The sequence below is a fragment of the Oryx dammah genome, unplaced genomic scaffold, assembly GCF_014754425.2.
Source record: "Oryx dammah isolate SB20612 unplaced genomic scaffold, SCBI_Odam_1.1 HiC_scaffold_25, whole genome shotgun sequence".
Taxonomy (NCBI): domain Eukaryota; kingdom Metazoa; phylum Chordata; class Mammalia; order Artiodactyla; family Bovidae; genus Oryx; species Oryx dammah.
Genome location: NW_024070209.1, coordinates 74,119,041 through 74,138,252, shown reverse-complemented (window position 1 = coordinate 74,138,252; position 19,212 = coordinate 74,119,041). Strand labels below are relative to the sequence as shown.

Here is a 19,212-nt window from a genome sequence, read left to right as displayed (position 1 = left end):
ATTCTTTACCAGCTGAGCTACCAGGGAAGCCCTCATGAAGCAGAAGTTCCTCAAATAAGGCTAGTGGGTGACTTGAGATTAAAGCTGGATGATTGCTTCTTCCAGAAGGTGGTGGACTCTCAGTGCAGTCCAGATTACTTCTAAGGTTTCTCTGAACCCTTTGAATCTATGATTTTATATAAAAAATGGAATAAAGTATTTCATTTTCTTGAATCTTGCAAAAACATACTTGTATGCAGTGGTTTGCTCTTAAGCGTACTTTTTTGTTTAAAGGAAATTATATTTGGAGACTTTTATGATCCTGAAGTATACAATCCTTTTTATATGACAAAAAAGGACCCAAATTATGGAAAGGTAAGTACATTACCTATTATTATCTATTTATTCTTAGAAGCTCTGGGGTTGGGGAAAACCTGGTTGTTTTAGAAGTCTTACAGTTATTCTGCATTCACTTAAAACCAAATCTACAAAAGCATTTCCCCTGAGTTTTAGATTAAGAATCCAAAGTAAATTTGACCACTTGGGAATGAACATTGTGAAAAGGGCACATGCATGTGTGTAATAATTCATTTGTTTATTCATTCCTCTATCCACTCACATTCAGCAAACTGGAAGCCCAGGAGGTTGGGGAGGGTAAGTGGACAGTGAATGTGACAGGAGTGCATAGAACCAGCACAGGGAGAGCTCCTTCATAGAAGAGGTGGATGGAGGGACGCAGGAAAGGCTGTCCAGGAGCCAGTGGTTGAGCTTGTAATGCATCTTCACATTTTACTCTGACAATATAGGTATTAACATTTTAAGATGTAGGTTTCATGTCTTTTACTCTTGTGTAGCAGAAGTGGCCACCTGATCTCTGAAGAGGAAAGTGATTTATTTTTGCTTCTCCCTGAAAACTAAGGCAGGTCATGGTTGTGAAGATAGGAAGGTCTTTTTGGCTCTGGGGGACTCACTGAGTATTCTGTTGGGGAGTCATTATGCTGTTTCCTCATTCAGTGGCTGTTGTCCTTGCAAATTGCATTGGGTCAAGATCAAGTGTGTGGGGAAGTAAAAGGGGGGAATAGTTTTTCTGTCTAAAGCCTATACTCAGGATGCGGAGGGAGGGAGAAAACCACCTTCCTCCACGGCCTCTGTAGCTGGCCCTTGACCTCAGCTTGTGCTGTTCTCCTGCCCTTTGGTTCTCACAGGCCCTTAGAGACCAGTGGTTAGCCCTCAAGGAGTGCCCTTCCTCCCAAGCCAGCTTAGAGCTCTGCCTTGTGCTCCCAGGGCTTCCTTGGTAGTTCAGAAGGTAAAGCATCTGCCTGCAATGTGGAAGACCTGGGTTTGATCCCTGGGTTGGGAAGATACCGTGGAGAGGGAAGTGGCAACCCACTCCTGTACTCTTGCCTGGAAAATCCCATGGAAGGAAGAGCCTCATAGGCTACAGTCCATGGGGTCGCAAAGAGTCAGACGTGATGAGTGACTTCACTTCACTTTCTTTCTTTTTTTGTGTGCTCCTAAAGCAGCCAAGCTGATGCGTCTCACGAGGAGGTAGTTGTCATGCTTGACTTGTCTGTTCTAAACTGAGAGATTCCTGAATACAGGACCCCACTGGGAGGCAGCCACCCCTGCAGTTGCATCAGCAGATACTGTTGCCTGATGCATTGATACTGTAGAACTCTTAACAGGAGTGTGTGTGTCTTCTCCTTGGGTGGCCCTTGCTCCATTCAGCCACTTAAGGCTCAGTGATATATTCTTGGGTGAGGTGGGTGGCATTTATGCTTCCCTTGCTCTGTATGACATTACCCCTGGGTCCTTGTTCTCAGCTGCTTTAGCATATAGTAAGGCTACACTCGAATGTTTCAGACAGATTTAAAACAAATTGTACTTGGGTCCTCAGAGAGTCATTTTCTTGCAGGTCGTGGTCCCACCATTCTGTGATCCTCTGTTTAGAAGACAGCAAGAGATAGATGAAGAGCAGAGAGCTATTTTTCAGTACACGACAGGTACTTTGTGATCACGGGGCTTCATCTTTAGAGACTTCAATCCTTGAGTGATCTCCTACCCCAAGGGTGACTGGAGCTGACCTTAAGGGTGTTGATTTAGATTTTTATCTTCCTATAGGAAAACGATGTACCTTAAAAGAATTTAAAGAGCTAGAGAAGGCCAGGCAGTACGCCAGACTGCCCCAGTTCACATTCAGTCTTCACAGCATGGTTTCAAAGGAGAGGCCCAAAGCCTCTGCAAGGCCTGTGGGAAGCAAAACACACAGCAATCACAGGTAAAGGTCTTTTTGCTGTGTCCGGAGTTTGGCCTGTACAGCATGTCATCCAGTTGGAGTCACACAGCATGTAGCCTTTTCAAGATTTTACTTTCATTTTTAAAGGCTGTTCTCACAGGATTAAGAATGTTAGGTTGGCAGATATTTTCTTTCAACATATATCCCTGTCTTTTGCTCTTAAAATTGCCCATCCTACTGTTGTTCTTTTGGAGACAGTTATCTTTTTATCTGGATGCTTTTAACACTTTCTTGTTGTCTTTGATTTTCAGTAGTTTTCTATGATGTCTCTAGGTGTGGATTTTTTTTTTTTTAATCTACTTGGCATTTACGGGTCTTTTTGTATCCGTAAAGTGATGTCTTCAGTCAGTTCAGGGGGGGTTTCATTCATTTTCTCTTTGATTGTTACCTCTGCCATATACTCTGTTTTCTTTCTGGAATTCCAGTTAAACGTATTTTAGATTGTCTCACTGTAATCTCCCTGTCTCTTGCCCTTTCTTGTGTTATTTCCAAGTTGCTCCAAATTTAATTCTAGGTATTTTTACTCTTTATCTCTTCAGTTGTATCTAACCATCTGTTGTTAAATCCATCCACTGAGTTTTTATTTTCAATTTTTAAAATTTTATAGTTCAAGCATCTTATTTTGTTCCTTTTCAGATAAGTTTTGAGGAAGGCTGTAGAGATCCTGAGGGCCTGGAGGATCTCCACCCCTGATGGGGGAACCTATTTCCAGTGCCCTGGTTTGACTTTCCCCCATCCCCAGGGAGGGGATTTGTTCAGAACAAGGTTAACTACCCACTTTCCAGGACAGCACCAGGCCTGAGAGGGAAAATCTGCCAAAGATACGCTGGGAGCATGGAGGAATCAGTCTCTGCTACCTGATGTTGACCAAAGCTCCCAGGGGAGAAGGTAGCCAGAGACTGACAGCTCCCTCTGAAAGGACTGTTTCCTCTCTGGAAGGATTGTTCCACTGCTGTCCAGTGACTTTAAAACAGGAATTTTGTGGGGCTTGGAGGGGGTGAATTTTCTTTATGCTCTCTCTTAAGTTGTTGTAGCAGGAGCATTGGCCTTTGCAAGCTTTCTACAGAAAAAGAGAAAAAAAGCAGTCATGTCTGTCATGTTCTCTTGGTGTTCCCTTTTTGCCCCCCATCCTGAGTTTTGCTGGAATGAACACCACTACTTTGTTTCTGCTTTCCTATGATTTGAAGGTTTTGTGTTCTCTTTCTGGTTTCATGGTTTCTTTACAAATTTTAGCGAATATTTTTATTTAAACATCAATAATTATATAACTCCTCATCCCCTAGCAAGGCAAAGCCTTTATATTGCTTTATTTCCTCATCTCCCCTCTCTGGCTCCTCAGCCTTTATAGACGGTCATATTTCTTCAGTTGATATTCTGCCTTTGAGTCTGTCTCTTCCGATGGACCCTCCACCTCACAGCCGGAGGAACCTCTTCAAAGTGATCAACTGAACTGAAAACCTTTAGTAGATTCCCATAACCATTCCAATAACGTCCAGCCCAACTAGCACATAAGGTGCTCTCTGGGCTGTGTTACCTTTTCTAGCTTTGTCTAAAAAAATCCCCTCTCTCTAAAGAAAACAAATATGACAAAGCACAGAAATATTTGGATCAAGTCAGCACTTGGCGGATTATCGCCTGGCTTTTTCTCTGCTCCCCTTCCTGCCTCTTCTCTCTGTAGCAAGCTCCCTGAGGGCAGGGGTTGCCTATGTATCTTGGTATTCCCAGCACTTAGCTGGAAGGTAGCAGATGAGGAGTCAGTACTTGTGGGATGAATGAATGAGTGGAGGAGTGGAGGTGAAGGTGATTTCCCTAGAGAGGCCTTGGCTTCCCCCGCAGGAATGAGACAGCCCTGGGAAACCTTCCAAGAGGATGCACCTGCGGGTGCCTCAAGTTGCTATTCAATAAAGTAGTAAAAGGACTTAAGAGTGAGGTAACTTTGTTAGTCAGAGACAGTTTGATCACAAAAAGCGGAGTCCTTCTCAACTTGATAAAAAAGGGAAGGGGGCCTGGGTATGTTAGAAAGCACCCATCTCTCATGGAAGCCACAGTCAGTGTCTCCATCTGTTCAGACTGCGATAACAGGAGCTGAGACTGGGTGGCTTATAAATGACAGAAATATATTTCTCTCGGTGGAGGCAGGGAAGTTCAAGATCAAGGTGCTGGCAGATTCAGAGTCTGGTGAGGACTGGCTTCCTGATTCAGACACTGAATCTTCTCACTGGTGGAAAGGGTGACGGAACTCTCTTAGGCCTGTTTCACAAGGTCATTAATCCCATTCAGGAGGGCTCTGCCCTCATGACCTATCACCTCCCAAAGGCCCCACCTCCTAATACCATCACTTTGGGGTTGGGGTTTCAACATATGAATTGTGAGGGGACACAAACAGTCAGACCACAGCAGTCAGAAAGAGCCAGGCTGCTTAAAGTACCACAAGGTCACTCCTTGCTTCTCTGGGACTTGATGGATGATGGATGTGTGTCATCTATCATAGCTTCTCTTTGTGAACCTGCTTCATTTTTCTTTCTCTGCTTTCTTGTGTGTGTCCTGGAAAATGGATGCCCTGGTTATGCCTTTCTGGTTTGAGCCCTCTGAGGCTGCCTGGAGCTCCTCTGTCCCAATTACAACTCTAGGGACTGAGGCTCTGGGTCTCAGGCCTCAGCTACAGCCGCAGAAGGTCACATGACTCACTGCCTAAGGATGGAGCCGGCAGGGGTGTGGGTGGGGGGCAGACTGATCAACAGCCACCAAGTGATGTTTTCTCAGTCTCTCATTTTCATAGAGTGAGTGCCGAGTTCACTAACTTAATTTTCAGGCAATTTTTGAATGGTACAATTCTATTTATACTTAGTTGAGATCATTTTCTTCTACTATTCTTTACAGTCCTGAAAAGCTTGTCTGTGCAGAAGAGAAATTTCCACCTTATAAGGTGAAAATGACTAGTGATGTAAATCAAACTGTTTTTGAAAGACGGTTTTATTCCTCGAAGATCAGCCAGGAGAGTAAAAGGCATGAGAAGAAGGGCCTGGGTGAGCAGAGATTGTGAGGGTGGTGCAGGGCGGGGATGGTACAGCTGTGTAACACCCGCCAGAGAGCACTGACAGACCCCTCCCTCTCAGAGAGACTCCAAGGGCAGAGCAGGCGGTGGCCAAAGAAGGGGCTGAAAAAGAAGCGGCAGAGAAAGTGGTAGGGTCTCCCTGAGCTCAGTTCTGTTGCAGAGACGGGCTTCCTTCCACAGGACAGGCTTGGGCAAAGGTACTCAGAAAAGGGGCAGGTTGTGGGGCCCTGGACCCCACTGTCGGGGGTCAGATTGTGTCCTTCATAAGGGGAGAGACCACCTGCTCAGAGGGGATCCACCCGCTAAGGTTTCCTCAGCTCTTTTTTTCTGAGTTTTTGCTCTCCTTCCATTTTCCTACCATTTACTATTATTACATCCAAACTAGACCAGATTTTTTTTCTCCATAGTTTAGTCACAATAGGCGGGAATCTTTTGAAATGAAATTTATACTTAAAAAATTAGGGCAAAATGATAGATAAGATATATAAAAGGCATAGACAGGCAGGCGAGTTCCTGCCCAGAGCTCGCAGCCCCAGGGCACAGCTGAGAGCTCAGCCTATCTCCCTGAAGCTGCCTGGAAGATGTCAGCTGGGATGGGCCGGGAAGTTCCTTCCTGTCCTTTCCCACCCTTCACCCAACTCTTCTCTTCTCCCACAGGCTTTAGGAACCGGACAGCACAGACCCCGCTCCTGGGCGGCAGGAGAAGGCCGGCAGAGGTGCAGGTCACAGCCTGTGGACAGAAGAATGATGACCGCAGAGGTCCTGGGGCAGCACCTGGCCGCCCTGCAGCTGGGAGACAGGTGAGGCAGCCAGGACCTGCGCCCGGGCCATTCATAATAAATGGTTACCAGTATCTGTGCAGCAGTTAAAATGCTGCCAACATTTTTTCTCTCCAGAAGTGCAACATTGCGAGGAATATCCAGCGAATAACAGTTACAGTTTATCAAGCTCTGGTTGTGAATCAGGAACTATGTACTTTGTATTCATTTAAAAGTTTTCCCAGCAAGGTAGTATCCCTTATGTGAAGTTCAGAGCTTCAGTAACTTGCTCAAGGTCAGCTGCACAATTTGAAGGTGACAGTGTCCTCTAGCCCAAGTCTAGTCCCTCAGGTGCCAAGGCACACACTCATTCCCCAGGGCACACGCTCTCCTCGCAGCCACTCAGACTGTGTGATGTCAGTCAGGCTGCTCAGAACCTGGGTCCCCTTTCAGAGGGCATGGCTATCCCACTTGTCTGCAGGGTACCGTGATACTGAAGAGCACAGGAGGGGCTTGCTGGGCACTCCTCCAGCGTGTGCCCAGTCCTTCCCCAGAAGTGTAGGTAATCTCAGGGTGCATCCTCCCTTCCTCGCCTTTCAGAAAATCAGGCTCCTTTTTATCAGGCGAGAACGTGATTTCTTAAGGAGCAGAGCTGTGTTTCTTGGTCAACAGGGGTGACTGGAGTTGCTGGAAGTACTGACATTAACTATTCTTCTGTAATGTCATAGTCGTCTGACTCACCTCCTGCAGACTCCTGTGTCCTAAATCTGACAAGAACATGGTTCATGTCAGCTGCAGTTCATCACAGTGATAAGGTCCCATAGTCCCAGCTATAAAATTATCCTATAGCTGTAGTCACAGCTTTTACACCTGCCTGACTCATCAGTGGCAGCCTTAAGATTTGAAAGTTGGCTGAATATCAACCCACACCTGCTTTCTGATCCAACATGGCTCGACTCCCAGAACCCTGTAAAGATCAGCAGGTTGCTCTGCTCAGTGTGGCTGAGCCTGACCAGCCCAGCTTTCCCTGAAGTAAGCAACATACTCAGTTGTCTGGGTTCAGGTACTGAGTGTCTCTTCCTTTGACACTGGGGCATATTTCTTTTAGCCAATCGGTGCTCAGGGTCAATACTGGAATGCTGGATTTTTTTTCACTTGAATATTCTGAATTATGTTGTCCAGTTTTTCTTTGTCTGTGATGTTCAGGCAGAAAACAGAGGCTGTGATGGAGGCACATCTGAATCCTGTCTTTCTTCCGGCTTCCAGAGAAGACCTGCTCCCCGAGAAAGCAGGCAGGGCTCCTGCGGCCCCACACGACTCCTTCCAAAAGGCAGCTCTTTTCCCGGCTGTAGTCAGTAACCCAGGGACTAAATGTGTAAGGCCTTCTTTGTTATCAATGTTCAGGACAGATTTTACGCTTCAGAATCCAGAAGCCAAGGAAGTGGCTGTGGATGTGGCTCCAACAGGACGGGGAGAGGGGGAGAGCATGGTGCTTTAGAGCTGGACAGGCCGGGGAGCCTGCTGATGACCCTTAATATTTAGGCACTGCCTTCATGGCCGAGTTCCCCCTGAGGCTTCTACTCAGCAAAGCAAGCAGAGGGGGTTAAAAGGAGAAATGTAGCTCCCAGAGACTCCGCCGTCAAAGAAACGAAACCCTAGAAACAGTCGGTATGTTGACCAGAGTCACGTAGCAAGTCAGTGGCAGCCAAGACGAGGCTCTGGGGCTGCTGCCTGCTCTCTCTGCACATTCTGTCCTGGGTGTGTCTCATTGTTGCAGAAAGGAAATTTGGTTTCATTACAAGCAGTCCCTGAAATCACCTTTTAAAAAGGCCTTTCACATAGACAGTAAATCAGTCAGGCTTTGAAGCTACATTCATAAACTTAATATTTTTATTCTCTTTCTGTACATATTGGCAATGATAAAGCTTAAAGATGCATGTCCTATGACATAACGCAAAACAAGGGATTTACATAAATAATTTATACTTCAGAAAGTTAAAGTTGAAAAATATTTTCCACATCATTAAGAGTTCACAGTATTTAAAGTAGATCAAGCTTTCTCCCTTAGATTTCAAACTATATTGTCTCAGCAGAGAATGATAACATCTAGTCAGGAATAAAATGCTCAAGTTTCTGTTCCAGTCAGTGCACAAGTGGACACTGTTTCCATAGCAGGCTGTTCCCAAGCTGAGGCTGCAGCATTTCTTTCCAGTCCTCCTCCTCCTGAGTGGCTGTGACCCAGCAGGGGCCACACGGTGTGGAATGGTTACAGCGTCACCCAAACCACCCACAGTGGACACATTCAACCAAGTGGTAACGTCTGGTGGTCTGATGCCTCATTTCCACATAATACTTTGTATAGCCCTGAAAATGGAAACCTTGGCATCCAAACACAGCCGAACATGTTAACACTAATACAAGGCACTGTGCTATGGGGTTTGGTTTATTTCTAGGAAAGATCGTGTTTGCATAGATTGCGAGCGATTTAGTGTGCAATAAAGCAGAGGCCCCAGTGCGCATGGCCTCGTGATGGATGAGGCTGCGTGATGCTCCTCCGGCTCAGGGGCAGCACCGGTTGTCTTCTCCGGCCCCAGCCCAGTGGGCAGATCCCTGAGGCCCCTACAGGAGAGTTTTCTGCTCAAAAAGCTGCAGGTCAAAGCGGACCCAGACCTCCCCAGTGGGGACCTCATGCAGCAGGAGTCGGCGGGTTGTAGGGCCTTTGCTTTCCTGTTCTGTTCGAATTTTTGCCACTGGAACTTCAGTGCGACCCAGGAAATCTGGTGAACAGACACGACTGTCAAAAGTCGTCTTTAAAAAACTGTTAAAAAAACTATCCCAGAAGGAGTGTCTGAAGCAGGATTCATAAAATGTTCGCATCCAAAACAAGTAACTCCTTTTGGTTAATGGCTGTTTGAGACTCAGTGGATGGATCGTGCAGAACAAGGGGTCTGTGTGAAGGAAGCTGCCTGTGGGGACCCCAAACCTCATTGGTCAGGGAGTGTCTCACCCATTCAGCAGGTGCTAGGAGCACAGCGTTTCCATTAGGTAAGCAGGGGGGCCGGGGTGGGAGACTTGACACATACCTGAGGCCACCCACCCCTTGCCCCCGAGAAGGGGCCCCACCTGTGGCCACTGAGAGCTCTTGAGGGCCATGGGCTGTATCACTGCCCTTAGGCATCCAGAGCCCGGATCCTAGTGTGTGTAGGGACCTTCATACCCCTCCCCGAGTTATACTTTACCGTCTGGTGAAAACTGATCTCTGTCAAACATGGTAAGACACAGCACATCCTGATAGAGGTCCTTAATGAAGAACTGGCAGTTAAAATTCCATTTGGGATTTAGTGTGTCCTGGAGGGTTCTGGTGGTGTAGCTCTGGGAGCCCATGCTGATTTCACAGTACGGATTGCTCTTTCCTGAATGAAAAAAACAAAACATGTGGCATGTGATGGAGGGGCCTTCCTCGAGCAGAGCGGATATGGTGTTTCGCTATAGACCATGGCCTGTGGACTCCGTTCCCAATGCTGAGAGCATCATAAAGCTGGGGAGGAACCAACTATGCAGGCTTGAGCAGGGCCACTCCCCACGAGCAGGTGTCAGTGCAGCCTGCTTCCTGCTTTCTCCACTCAGAAACACCGAGGAAGAAGGCATCAGTACCCTCTGGGAAAATAGAGGAAGAAGAATGTTGGCCCAATAACCATTTTAGTGGCACTGGAAATACCGACTTTTAAAAAGTGTCCCATTATTCAGTGTACAGAAGAGTCATAAGCAAAGAGCAGGGTTGTTACCACATCTGTTGAATGTAAGAAGCATTTACCATTTGGTTTACAGGCTTTCAGTTCAGTAGCTTCAATGACATGCACCATCAGACGCCCGATGCCTGAAGATTTCTGAGAGCGGGCTACAAAAGAGGAAGATGAGTGACGTTAATGTCTTCTCTGAGAACACAGACACTGTAGCTATGGTGCTAAGCTGTACATACAGTCTGTCTTTCTAACCGGCCCCAGCACTTCCCAGCCATGCCTTCCACATGAGCTGGAACTGGCAGACCAGCATGGGCCTGCTCTGTGCCTCCGCCCGGGCTGTGTCGCCTGCTGGGGTACCTGGCAGCCATCTCTGCCTGTGGGCAGCCTACACACTCTTAAACACACAGGTCCAGTCTCACCGTGTATCATAGGCTGCCCGGTTTGCAATTCTGGGTCAGTCCGTCCCCTCTTCCAGGGCTCATGGTGGAGTGCAGGTTTTTTAAATTCATCCTTGTGTTAACCCCTCAACTGCCTGGCAAGTAGTGATATTCATAACATCATATTATATTCATTCAGCACTTAGTAGCATCGACCATTTATTGGATACTTACTTTGTGTTGGGCATTTAAATAAGTTATACTATTTAAACTGCAATGTTTACAAGGTAGCTCTTTATAACTGCCATTGTCATATATGAGGAAACGGTGTCTTAGAAATGACCGTAACATGTTTATGTCACAGAGTCTCTAAATGGCAAGGTCAAAACTTAAAATGTCAGGCACCAAAGTCTACTTTCTTCGCCATTCACCATAATTCCAATTACATGTAAACACTTTAGCTTATATCTTTTACTTAAGACCTTATTCTATTTAAGGAGGTACTCAAAAACACTTTTAATATGGGGATAAATGAGTTAGTGAACTCAGATTTTCTTGGTAAATGTAAAGATAGTTAAGCTGGGTTTGCTCATAGGGGTTTAAAAACTAACAAGAAAGCTGCTTGGTGAGCTCCTGACTTTTCAAAACTCAGGGCAAGCAGAACTTTCTCTGTGAGAAGCGGCTCATCCCCGCTGTGTGCCCTTGGCCCAGGAGGCCCTTACATTCAGTCTCCTTGAAGGCGGGGCTGGGCTGTATTCATTTTCAGGCCTGGTTAAGCCTAGCACAGGGTCTGGCACAGAGTAAGTAATCAATAAATGTCTAAGAATTGAACACATGGAGAGTGCATAAACGTACATACAGATATTGCTGTGAAGCAAAACTAATAAAGAAAAACTTTGATTTATCTTTGACCAATTAAGAGATCATTATATGCTTTCTGAAAAGCTTCAATCATTGATTTTTTCAATAGCAAGACTTTAAAGTACCATTAAAATAGGATTCAGTTAGCAGAAGCCAATTTACACATACCTTTCAGGAGTATGTAACAAAATAAGGGAAACCTGAATAAAAAAACATAAAGAGCTGCAACTCCAGCAGCCAGGAACACAAGTAGGAGGACTGGTCAGGGAAGGGCCTCGTGCCACAGCCTGGTGGGAGACTGAGGGTCTTACCAGGGCTCTGCCACCATGAGAGGACAGGACCAGACAGAGAACCATAGAGAGGACCACAGAGAGCACATGTGGGACTTGGCAGCTGACTAGAGAGGCCTGGGGGAGGGGGTGTCAGGGGGCACGTTTCCAGCGCGTGGCTGAGGACAAGAGCTGTCCCCTGAGAGTCTCTGGAGGAGCTACTTCCGGCGGGGGGCGGTGAATTAATCCCACGGGAGGGGTGCAGCAGGCGTGTCGGGAGAGCATGGGCTGGAGAGAGAGCAGGCCAGCTGCAACCACTGAAACCACCACAGAAACCTGGTGACGTGAGCTGGGGAGGCCCAGAGCCAGGGCAGGACTCACGGGGCACAGTGGGAGGAAGCAGGGCTGGGAGGGAGCCCAGGGACGAAGACTGGGTGCTGGGAGGAGCCTCAGGGTGTCCCGGGGGCCTGGGGAAGGAGGGACCTCAATTTCCTGCTGTTGGCGGCAGGGGGCGGAGGGGGTCACTGGTGTCACGTGAGCAAGTTGTCTGCACAGGGTGAGGGGACAGCAAGTGAGGGAGAGGGGGAGACTCAAGGTCCACGACCGGGTGTTGGGAGAGGGAGGAGGGGTGGGTTCCCAGCGGGGGTGGGGTACAGGCTGGGCCAGGGAGGAGGAGCAGGGTGCAGAGGAGCTGATGGGAATCCTCACAGAGGTGAAGTCTGATGGAGCAAAAGGGACCAACAGGAGGTGGGGCTGGTTATGTGAAGGTCAAACCCTTCTGCCTGGAAACAGAAGTGAAGAGTAAGTATGCAGGCAGGAGGGGCAGAGACTCTATATGCCACAGGGGCATCCCGGGGCTTGTGCTGGACAACCCCTATCTGTGCAGTAGGCACTGGCGGGGCTCAGGAGGCCCCCTGGAGTTTCGAAATGGCTGTGGAGGACGTAGCGGGCAGCAAGTCTGGTCTTTCAGGCTGTCCCTGTTTAGCCTCTCTCTGCAGCCTGGGATCTGAAGTTGGGACCCCACCCAGTCCCCAGGGCACCCTGGTGTGGTGAATTACAGCCCTCCAGGGCACCACCAACTACCTTGATAGGCCTTCTCCCGCTTCTTCTTTTCTGTGTCGATGTATTGCTCAGACGCGGCCTTGATCTTCTGGACCCAGGCTGTCCTGGAGGAGAAGCAGAGCACAGCCGTCACACACCTCCCTCAGGGGCAGTGGAAGCCCCAGAGCTCCACACTCAGCTTTGAGAGCTTCCTAATCCTAGACCTAGCATGAATGCAACTGAGGGGCTCGTTTGCTTATTGAGGATCAAGCTGAGAATTTCTAGACAGTTCTTGGTGGCACCAGGCACTTGTCAGGTCCTGGACGCACGGAGATGGAAGATGCAGTGACAGCTGAGCAGGGCAAATGACGGGCTCTGGTCACACAGAGGAGGAGCTGCACCAGAGGACAGCGGGTGAGGGCAGGCGTCCCAAACAGAGTACAGGGGATGGGACAGGGGGCCTCAGCAGGCAAGGGAGCACAGGCTGCCCCTGAGGGGTTGTGGCAGGAAGTGAGGTGTTGGTCTCCCCCTTCAGAAGACCCAGGACAGACCAGAAGCAGGGAAGTGTTAGAGGTGTTCGCGGTCACTGGGCAGTCTAAAGCCAGGCCTGCTGGTGGGATTGGCGGAGGCAGGGATGAGTAGGATGGGAGCACAGACAGGATTGGCGGAGGTAGAGGTCAGGCTTTCTCCTGGGCCTCAAGGCAGGTCACACACATGGTCGAGACTGACCTCTCGTTAATGTTGTCTGTTCGGAGGGTGTAGACCCGGTCAATGTGAGAGATGTGGAAGACAGGCTCATCGCTGGAAGGGTCTGTGGGCAGTTTCACCAAGGCTTCGTTCAGGAAAATGGGCTGAAAGAATAAGGGCCAAAACACAGGCTGTGAAATGGGTTGGAACCCTCCACCCACCTATGTCCAGAGCCTTGTCTGTCCTGAAGAGTCTTGCTGAGCAGTGGAGAGGTCTCTAGCTTCCAGAGTCTTTTACTCAGGAGAAAAGAAACTGCCTCCTGTTTCAGGAAAGTAAATATCTGGGGTTTATCAGCTGTTACTGAAGTTGGGACAGGAGCACCGAGTGTCCATGACCACTCACCTGACAGGTCTCTCCACAGGCCCTAACACTCGGCCCTTTGCGTCAGCCTTGGTTTCACAGAGAGACCTGATGCTGAATGTGGACGGAGGTGGGACTGCCCATTGTGTTCGCTGGGGAAGAAGCTGGAATCCACAGCAGGGATCTACAGAGGCTGTCAGAGGGCAGTGAAGGCCTAGCCACTCTAGGCTTCCTCCCTGGGAAGTGACTGACAGTGGAGGCGTGAGCCATCTGGAAGTAGGTGAAGAGTCCCCTGAGGATGGGAAGGGCCCAGGCCAGGAAGGAAGTAGGCCCTGGAGGGAGAGGAAACACCTCATTATGTGCCTAATGCTAACTGCCAGGACACTTACCGTCTTATACATCTTGAACTGAGCGTTGGACTTTGAGCTGAAAAGCTTCTCGGAGGCCGAGGAGACTGCAAACTGCTTGACCATGTAGGTGAGGAGCAAGAAGTCATTGAAGAGGAACCCATGCAGCTCCTTGTTGCTCTTGGTCTTGTACAGCTTTCCGCTGTGCAGGAGCTTCCGGGGCCCCAGGCAGTTGGTAAGGGAGTTGAAAACCAGTTGCTTAAAGAGAGAAGAATGTGTCACTTTGCAAGTCCCAGCACCCCTGGCAAGGTCCTGGGCCTGAGGGAGGGGTGGCAGACCTCTCCAGTGGGAATGTGGCTGTAATCATTTACCTTCACACAGAAGCTCCTTACATTTATTTCTCTTCAGAGTTCAGACTGGCACAGTGAAAAAGATTACTTAGAAACCCACAGAACACTGATTGTACCAGCTGAATTCAAAGAACACAAAACATAAATCTCTCTATGAGAAAGGACAATGACAACCCAAGAAGGGGGCAGGATGCTGAGTCTGTATGGGCTGAGCTGAGGCGTACTGTCTGCACTAGGAGAAGGCATGAACCTGGTTCCCTACCCAGAGCTTGCTGGCGGCACCCAGCTCAGGCCTGCAGCCCTCACCTCCGCGAGCCCATCGCACTGCACGTGCGTCTGGATCCACTCCAGTCGGTCTGAATTTTCCTTCTCTCGAACGCCTTCATTCACTTGAGAGCAGAGCTCCTCTGCCCGCTCGAGGGCCAGCTTCAGAGAGGAGTGGTCTACGTGATTCTCTGGGGTGTTCTCCAGAATCTGGAAGAGAGGGGCTGTTTCATGTGGGATGTCTTAAGTCTTCCACCTGCCCTACCAGCCCAGGTGCTGGGTGCTGGGAATACAACAGTGAGCAAGACAGTCGTTCACCCTTGAGAGGCTCAGGGGTCCAAGACAGGTGACTCAGGGACAAGAGGGTGGGCCAAGTGCTACATGGACCAAGTGCCCTTCACTGTGGGTCTCTGCTGGCTCTCTGGCTGGGTCTGGGGGTGGCGGCGATTAGGGGTGCCTCCCTAATTCCTCCCAGTAGTCCAGGTGAACCCTCCAGTATAAACTGGCTGCACCTTTGATAAGTGTGTTAATTTTCTGCAACCATTCATTATGTTTTTGGGGTCACTGATCTTTCTGAAAAATCTGCTGAAAACAGTGAATAAAACAATAAAACCATGATGTCAGCATGTAGGGAAATGCACTCATCTCATTCTGAAGTGACTCTACACTCCTGTTCTGAAGGTAAAAGGATAGAGAATGCATCTTTGCGTGGTTGCTTGGAAATGGGCGGGCCCACCAGTAGACCACTGTTGTCTGGCTTTCTGGGTTCACGGTCCCTCATTCACAGTCCCAAAATGTGAAAAACTCTGAAAGCCTAATGCTTTCTTCATTACTCATTTGGTGGCAGACCTGACTTAAACTGAAGAGGTGTACTAATTAAGTCTATGTCTAGTGATTATTCATTAACTTCACTTCAGACTCTTAACATGTTAGTTATCAGTGCTGCCTAGGCTTTGCTGGGGTATCATGTAATGCACAGCATTTGAATTATATTCTGTATTCTGCAAAACATCTGGCCTCACATATTTCAGGTAAGGGCTTTTGCTTTTCACTTTCATGCACTGGAGAAGGAAATGGCAACCCACTCCAGTGTTCTTGCCTGGAGAATCCCAGAGACAGAGGAGCCTGGTGGGCTGCCGTCTATGGGGTCGCACAGAGTCGGACACGACTGAAGCGACTTAGCAGCAACAGCAGCAATGTGTATTAATGGGTCCGTCTGGTATCAGAACTGTGACATTAGTTCTGTATTAGTTTTGATGTGGCTAATTAGTTCTGACAGGGTCTAACATGGCTTACAGACTGGTGGTCAAGACATAATCAATAAAAGCAACAGTCTTTATGTTATTTCTACTGTGTTTCTTTGTAAGATGACTGAAATTACCTCAATGATTACTTGTAGAATAATCCTTTGAAGGCCTGCCTTCTCCTTAGATGGTTTATTGGCTCAAGGGGCCCACCCGGTGTCAAAAAGGTGAATGGAATTTTAGTGGGACTGTGTGGTCAGCAAGCTGAGGTGGGGACCTCAGCGAGGGGACGTGTCTAGGACACTGAGTTGGAGACTCCTGGGATGGCCAGGTTAGTCATTTAGTTGGTAGATGACTGCAGGTCTCAGGGGGAAGACTGGACCCCAAGGTTGTGGGACTAACAAGACACTCTGTCTGGGCTCAAGATGGGCTCCACAGCTGGGGACCTAGAGGGTGTTGTTCTGTCTAGACAACATACACTCATGACCCTGAGAGGCCAGAGGCTTCCTGGCAAGGGGGAGGACAGGCAACCCAAATGACCCTGGATATGTCTTTTATTTGCCCACGTCCAGGATTTATCCCTGCAGACATGTGTGTGTGTCTGTGGGCACACCCACACACACTTGGTGCCTGGTGCATCAGACATGGAGTCAGACCATGTGGCAGGCGGCTGGCGTGCTTGGAGGCTCCCTGACCGTCAGCCTTGAAGGACCCTGCTTCTCCCCACTGGACACTCACGCTTCTGATGAGGAGTGGGTAGCGGGTGATCCTCTGCATGGGCTTCAGCAGGAAGCTGGAAAGGGGCATCCCTTTACACCGAGGGTCAGATGCCAACTTCTGCAAAATAATTGAGAGGCTTGTGAGGAAATCAGAGCCTAAGAAAAGCAAGGGAACACTGGAACTACTCCTCACTTTGACAGCTTTCAGATTTTGAATTTCTTTAGAAACTCAGGATCCAAAATGATACCCATCAATTTAACAGTAGAAATATCCCACCTCGTGAGCCAGACCCCATGAATACTTTCAGTTCTTTCTTAAGGTGGTTTTGACAGGCTGTGCAAGCCTTCCCTCTGTTACTTCCAGGACCATGCTCTCTCAGCTGTCTTCCCAGTCCACTGACCTTCTCAGTCTTCCTCACCCTTTCTTCTTTCCCCACAGTCTCCCACAACTGAGTCCCACAGTGTAACCCAGACCCTCAATGGAGCCGAGTTATTCTCCTTTTCATCTGATGTTCCAAAGGCACCTCAATACCTCAGCATACCTCAAAATGAAGTCCTCGTCTTCTGTCATAAAAGCATCGTCCCCTACCTCTATTCCTATTGGAGTTGGTAGCATCATTCTGCACCCACCCGCCTCCTCCCCACACACCTAGGAGTCACAACTGACGTCAGTCTGTCTTCTAAGCAGCTCTTGGTCTCCCCCACCTCTGGCTGCGCATCACTGGGCTTCATCAATAACAATACCATTTACTGAGCACCTGGCTGAGTCAGGCTGACACTGTCCTACCGCTTTTTCTTCACTTGGCTAATTCACACTCATCTCTGAAGACTCAGATTAGCCTCCTCCACTTCAGGGTCTCCCCTCCCTTCCCGTGATCCTTTTCAAGCTCCTTTGGCTTTCTTTATCATCACGCCATATCTGGACTGAGTAACAAAGGCAGAGGTACCATGTTTGAGTGTCTCTATGACCTCCCATTCTGACTGTAAACTCCAGGAGGCCAAGGACCATATTGATTTGATTCTACACGTAGGAGTAGTACAGGACCTAAGAGTGGCTAGTACTCTAGGATGATCATTTTTAACAACTGAAAAGTAACACATTTACTATAATTTACCTAATTATTCCCCACTTTAAAAATCGCCCCCTCTTTCTGTTTTTGGATATTCTATGTTTCTAAGATAAACATCCTCAAGCTATATATTTCGATATCTTCTGAGTGTTTTTAAAAAGCAACATTTTAGAACACAGCTTGTTAGATCTACTTTTAATGTCATCAACACCATGCCTTTTATGAAAAGATTAAACGCTTTTTATTTTTGCTATTGTTACAATTGTGGTGATCCTGATGTCCTATTTACAGTGCTACTTTTATTACTATTTGAAAAAAATTTAAATCTTTTACTTTGATTTGGACTGCAAGGAGATCCACCAGTCCATCCTAAAGGAAATCAGTCCTGAATATTCATTGGAAGGACTGATGCTGAAGCTGAAACTCCAATAGTCTGGCCACCTGATTCAAAGAAATGACTCATTTGAAAAGACCCTGATGCTAGGAAAGACTGAAGGAGGGAGGAGAAGGGGATGATAGAGGATGAGATGGTTGGATGGCATCACCAACTCAATGGACATGAGTTTGAGTAAACTCTGGGAGTTGGTGATGAACAGGGAGGCCTGGTGTGCTGCAGTCCATGGGGTCACAAAGAGTAGGACATGACTGAGTAACTGAACTGAACTGAGAAGGTAAATGTCCTATATTTAATACTACAATTGATAATTTTAAAACATTCACATATACTCATAATTCTACATTTATCTAATTATTCTGATGAATGTCTGTTTCTGTGACCTTGGGTTTCTTTCTATGCTTTTCTTCTAGTTCATTTCCAGGCAACCCCTTGTCTCCCACTGATTGAAGGGTTCTGTCCTCAGTGCTTTATATTGAACCATTTTTGCATTCCTGAGATCATAATAAGATAAATAAATACAATTAGCATTACTATGTGCTGGTCTCTGTGCTAAAGTACTTTAAAAGTAATATCTGATTATCTCTAGGTTACAGATGAAGGGACTGAAGGCACCAAGTGTTAGGAAAGTTGCCCCAGTTCCATAGTGGACTGTGTTGGGGCTGGAATTTCAGCCCACACAGCTGGAAGTCTGTCTTATTACAAGCATGATATTGTATTGCCTCCTGGAATGATCCGATTTGATTATGTAAGCTATTTTATATTCTTCCTTTGAATAAGACGGGTATAAAATAAAAACAATTTACAAAATTAAGAAAGTAACATTCTGGATGCTTTTTGTAGAAAATAGCTGGTTTACATTAAGTAGGCTTAAAAAAACATGCTATTTAAGATGGGCAAAATAATGGTCCCAGAGCCAAGAAAAAATTCAATTCAATAGGAAAGGCAACTCAAAGCAGTCAGAAAATTCTCTGCCATATTTGTGTTTCCCCCCATGGACAGAGGAGCTTGGTGGGCTACAGTCCATGAGGCTGCAAAGAGGCGGACATGACTGAAGCCGCTGGGCACAGACAGAAAGTGATGGACATACCCATCCTACCCCTGAGGCCTCTCAGAGGCTTCCACACGCCTCTGCCTCCTGGCTCAGAACAGGGCTGGCCGGCCTACGTTCCCGGGATGGAGGTACCTTTAAAAATTCTTTGAAGTCTGCGTGTTCATCTGTCTTCTGCTGTAACAGGGCTGCTCCATTAAGCTGACAGCTGCAGAAGCGGATGTAGGCCTGCATGTGCGACAGCTCAGCGGCCAGGATGTCCCCGATCATGTGCACGGGCATCTTCTCACCCCCAGTCTTCTTCCGCACCCGCAGTGCCCTGCAACCAACACACTCTCTCTCACTGC

The 19,212-nt window shown here is 47.8% G+C and overlaps 2 protein-coding genes across 9 annotated transcripts in view; one reads left to right on the top strand and one right to left on the bottom strand.

Moving 5' to 3' along the window:
- FAM228A (family with sequence similarity 228 member A) overlaps nucleotides 1–19,212 on the top strand; it is a 34,057-nt gene that overhangs the window by 5,323 nt on the left and 9,522 nt on the right. For 4 of the 5 annotated variants that reach the window (XR_005718358.1, XR_005718360.1, XR_005718359.1 and 1 more), the window contains 6 exons: nucleotides 274–354; nucleotides 1,895–1,982; nucleotides 2,101–2,257; nucleotides 5,156–5,301; nucleotides 5,989–6,130; nucleotides 13,515–13,702. Coding sequence is in view for 1 of the 5 variants with exons in the window: in XM_040224522.1 (XP_040080456.1) it covers nucleotides 274–354; nucleotides 1,895–1,982; nucleotides 2,101–2,257; nucleotides 5,156–5,301; nucleotides 5,989–6,134 (618 nt within the window). In the remaining 4 variants the exon portion in view is untranslated. Of the gene's footprint in view, nucleotides 1–273; nucleotides 355–1,894; nucleotides 1,983–2,100; nucleotides 2,258–5,155; nucleotides 5,302–5,988; nucleotides 6,299–13,514; nucleotides 13,703–19,212 lie in introns of those variants that run through there. The other variant, XM_040224522.1, reaches the window with a different exon arrangement.
- Nucleotides 7,957–19,212, bottom strand: part of ITSN2 (intersectin 2) — a 124,382-nt gene continuing 113,126 nt past the window's right edge. For 3 of the 4 annotated variants that reach the window (XM_040224517.1, XM_040224519.1, XM_040224518.1), the window contains exons 32-40: nucleotides 19,001–19,184; nucleotides 16,370–16,468; nucleotides 14,430–14,597; nucleotides 13,816–14,031; nucleotides 13,109–13,230; nucleotides 12,422–12,504; nucleotides 9,903–9,986; nucleotides 9,328–9,501; nucleotides 7,957–8,865 (exon numbers count right to left, since the gene is read on the bottom strand). In XM_040224517.1, the coding sequence (XP_040080451.1) occupies nucleotides 8,708–8,865; nucleotides 9,328–9,501; nucleotides 9,903–9,986; nucleotides 12,422–12,504; nucleotides 13,109–13,230; nucleotides 13,816–14,031; nucleotides 14,430–14,597; nucleotides 16,370–16,468; nucleotides 19,001–19,184 (1,288 nt within the window). In that variant the 3' untranslated portion in view covers nucleotides 7,957–8,707. The remainder of the gene's footprint in view (nucleotides 8,866–9,327; nucleotides 9,502–9,902; nucleotides 9,987–12,421; nucleotides 12,505–13,108; nucleotides 13,231–13,815; nucleotides 14,032–14,429; nucleotides 14,598–16,369; nucleotides 16,469–19,000; nucleotides 19,185–19,212) is intronic. The other variant, XM_040224520.1, reaches the window with a different exon arrangement.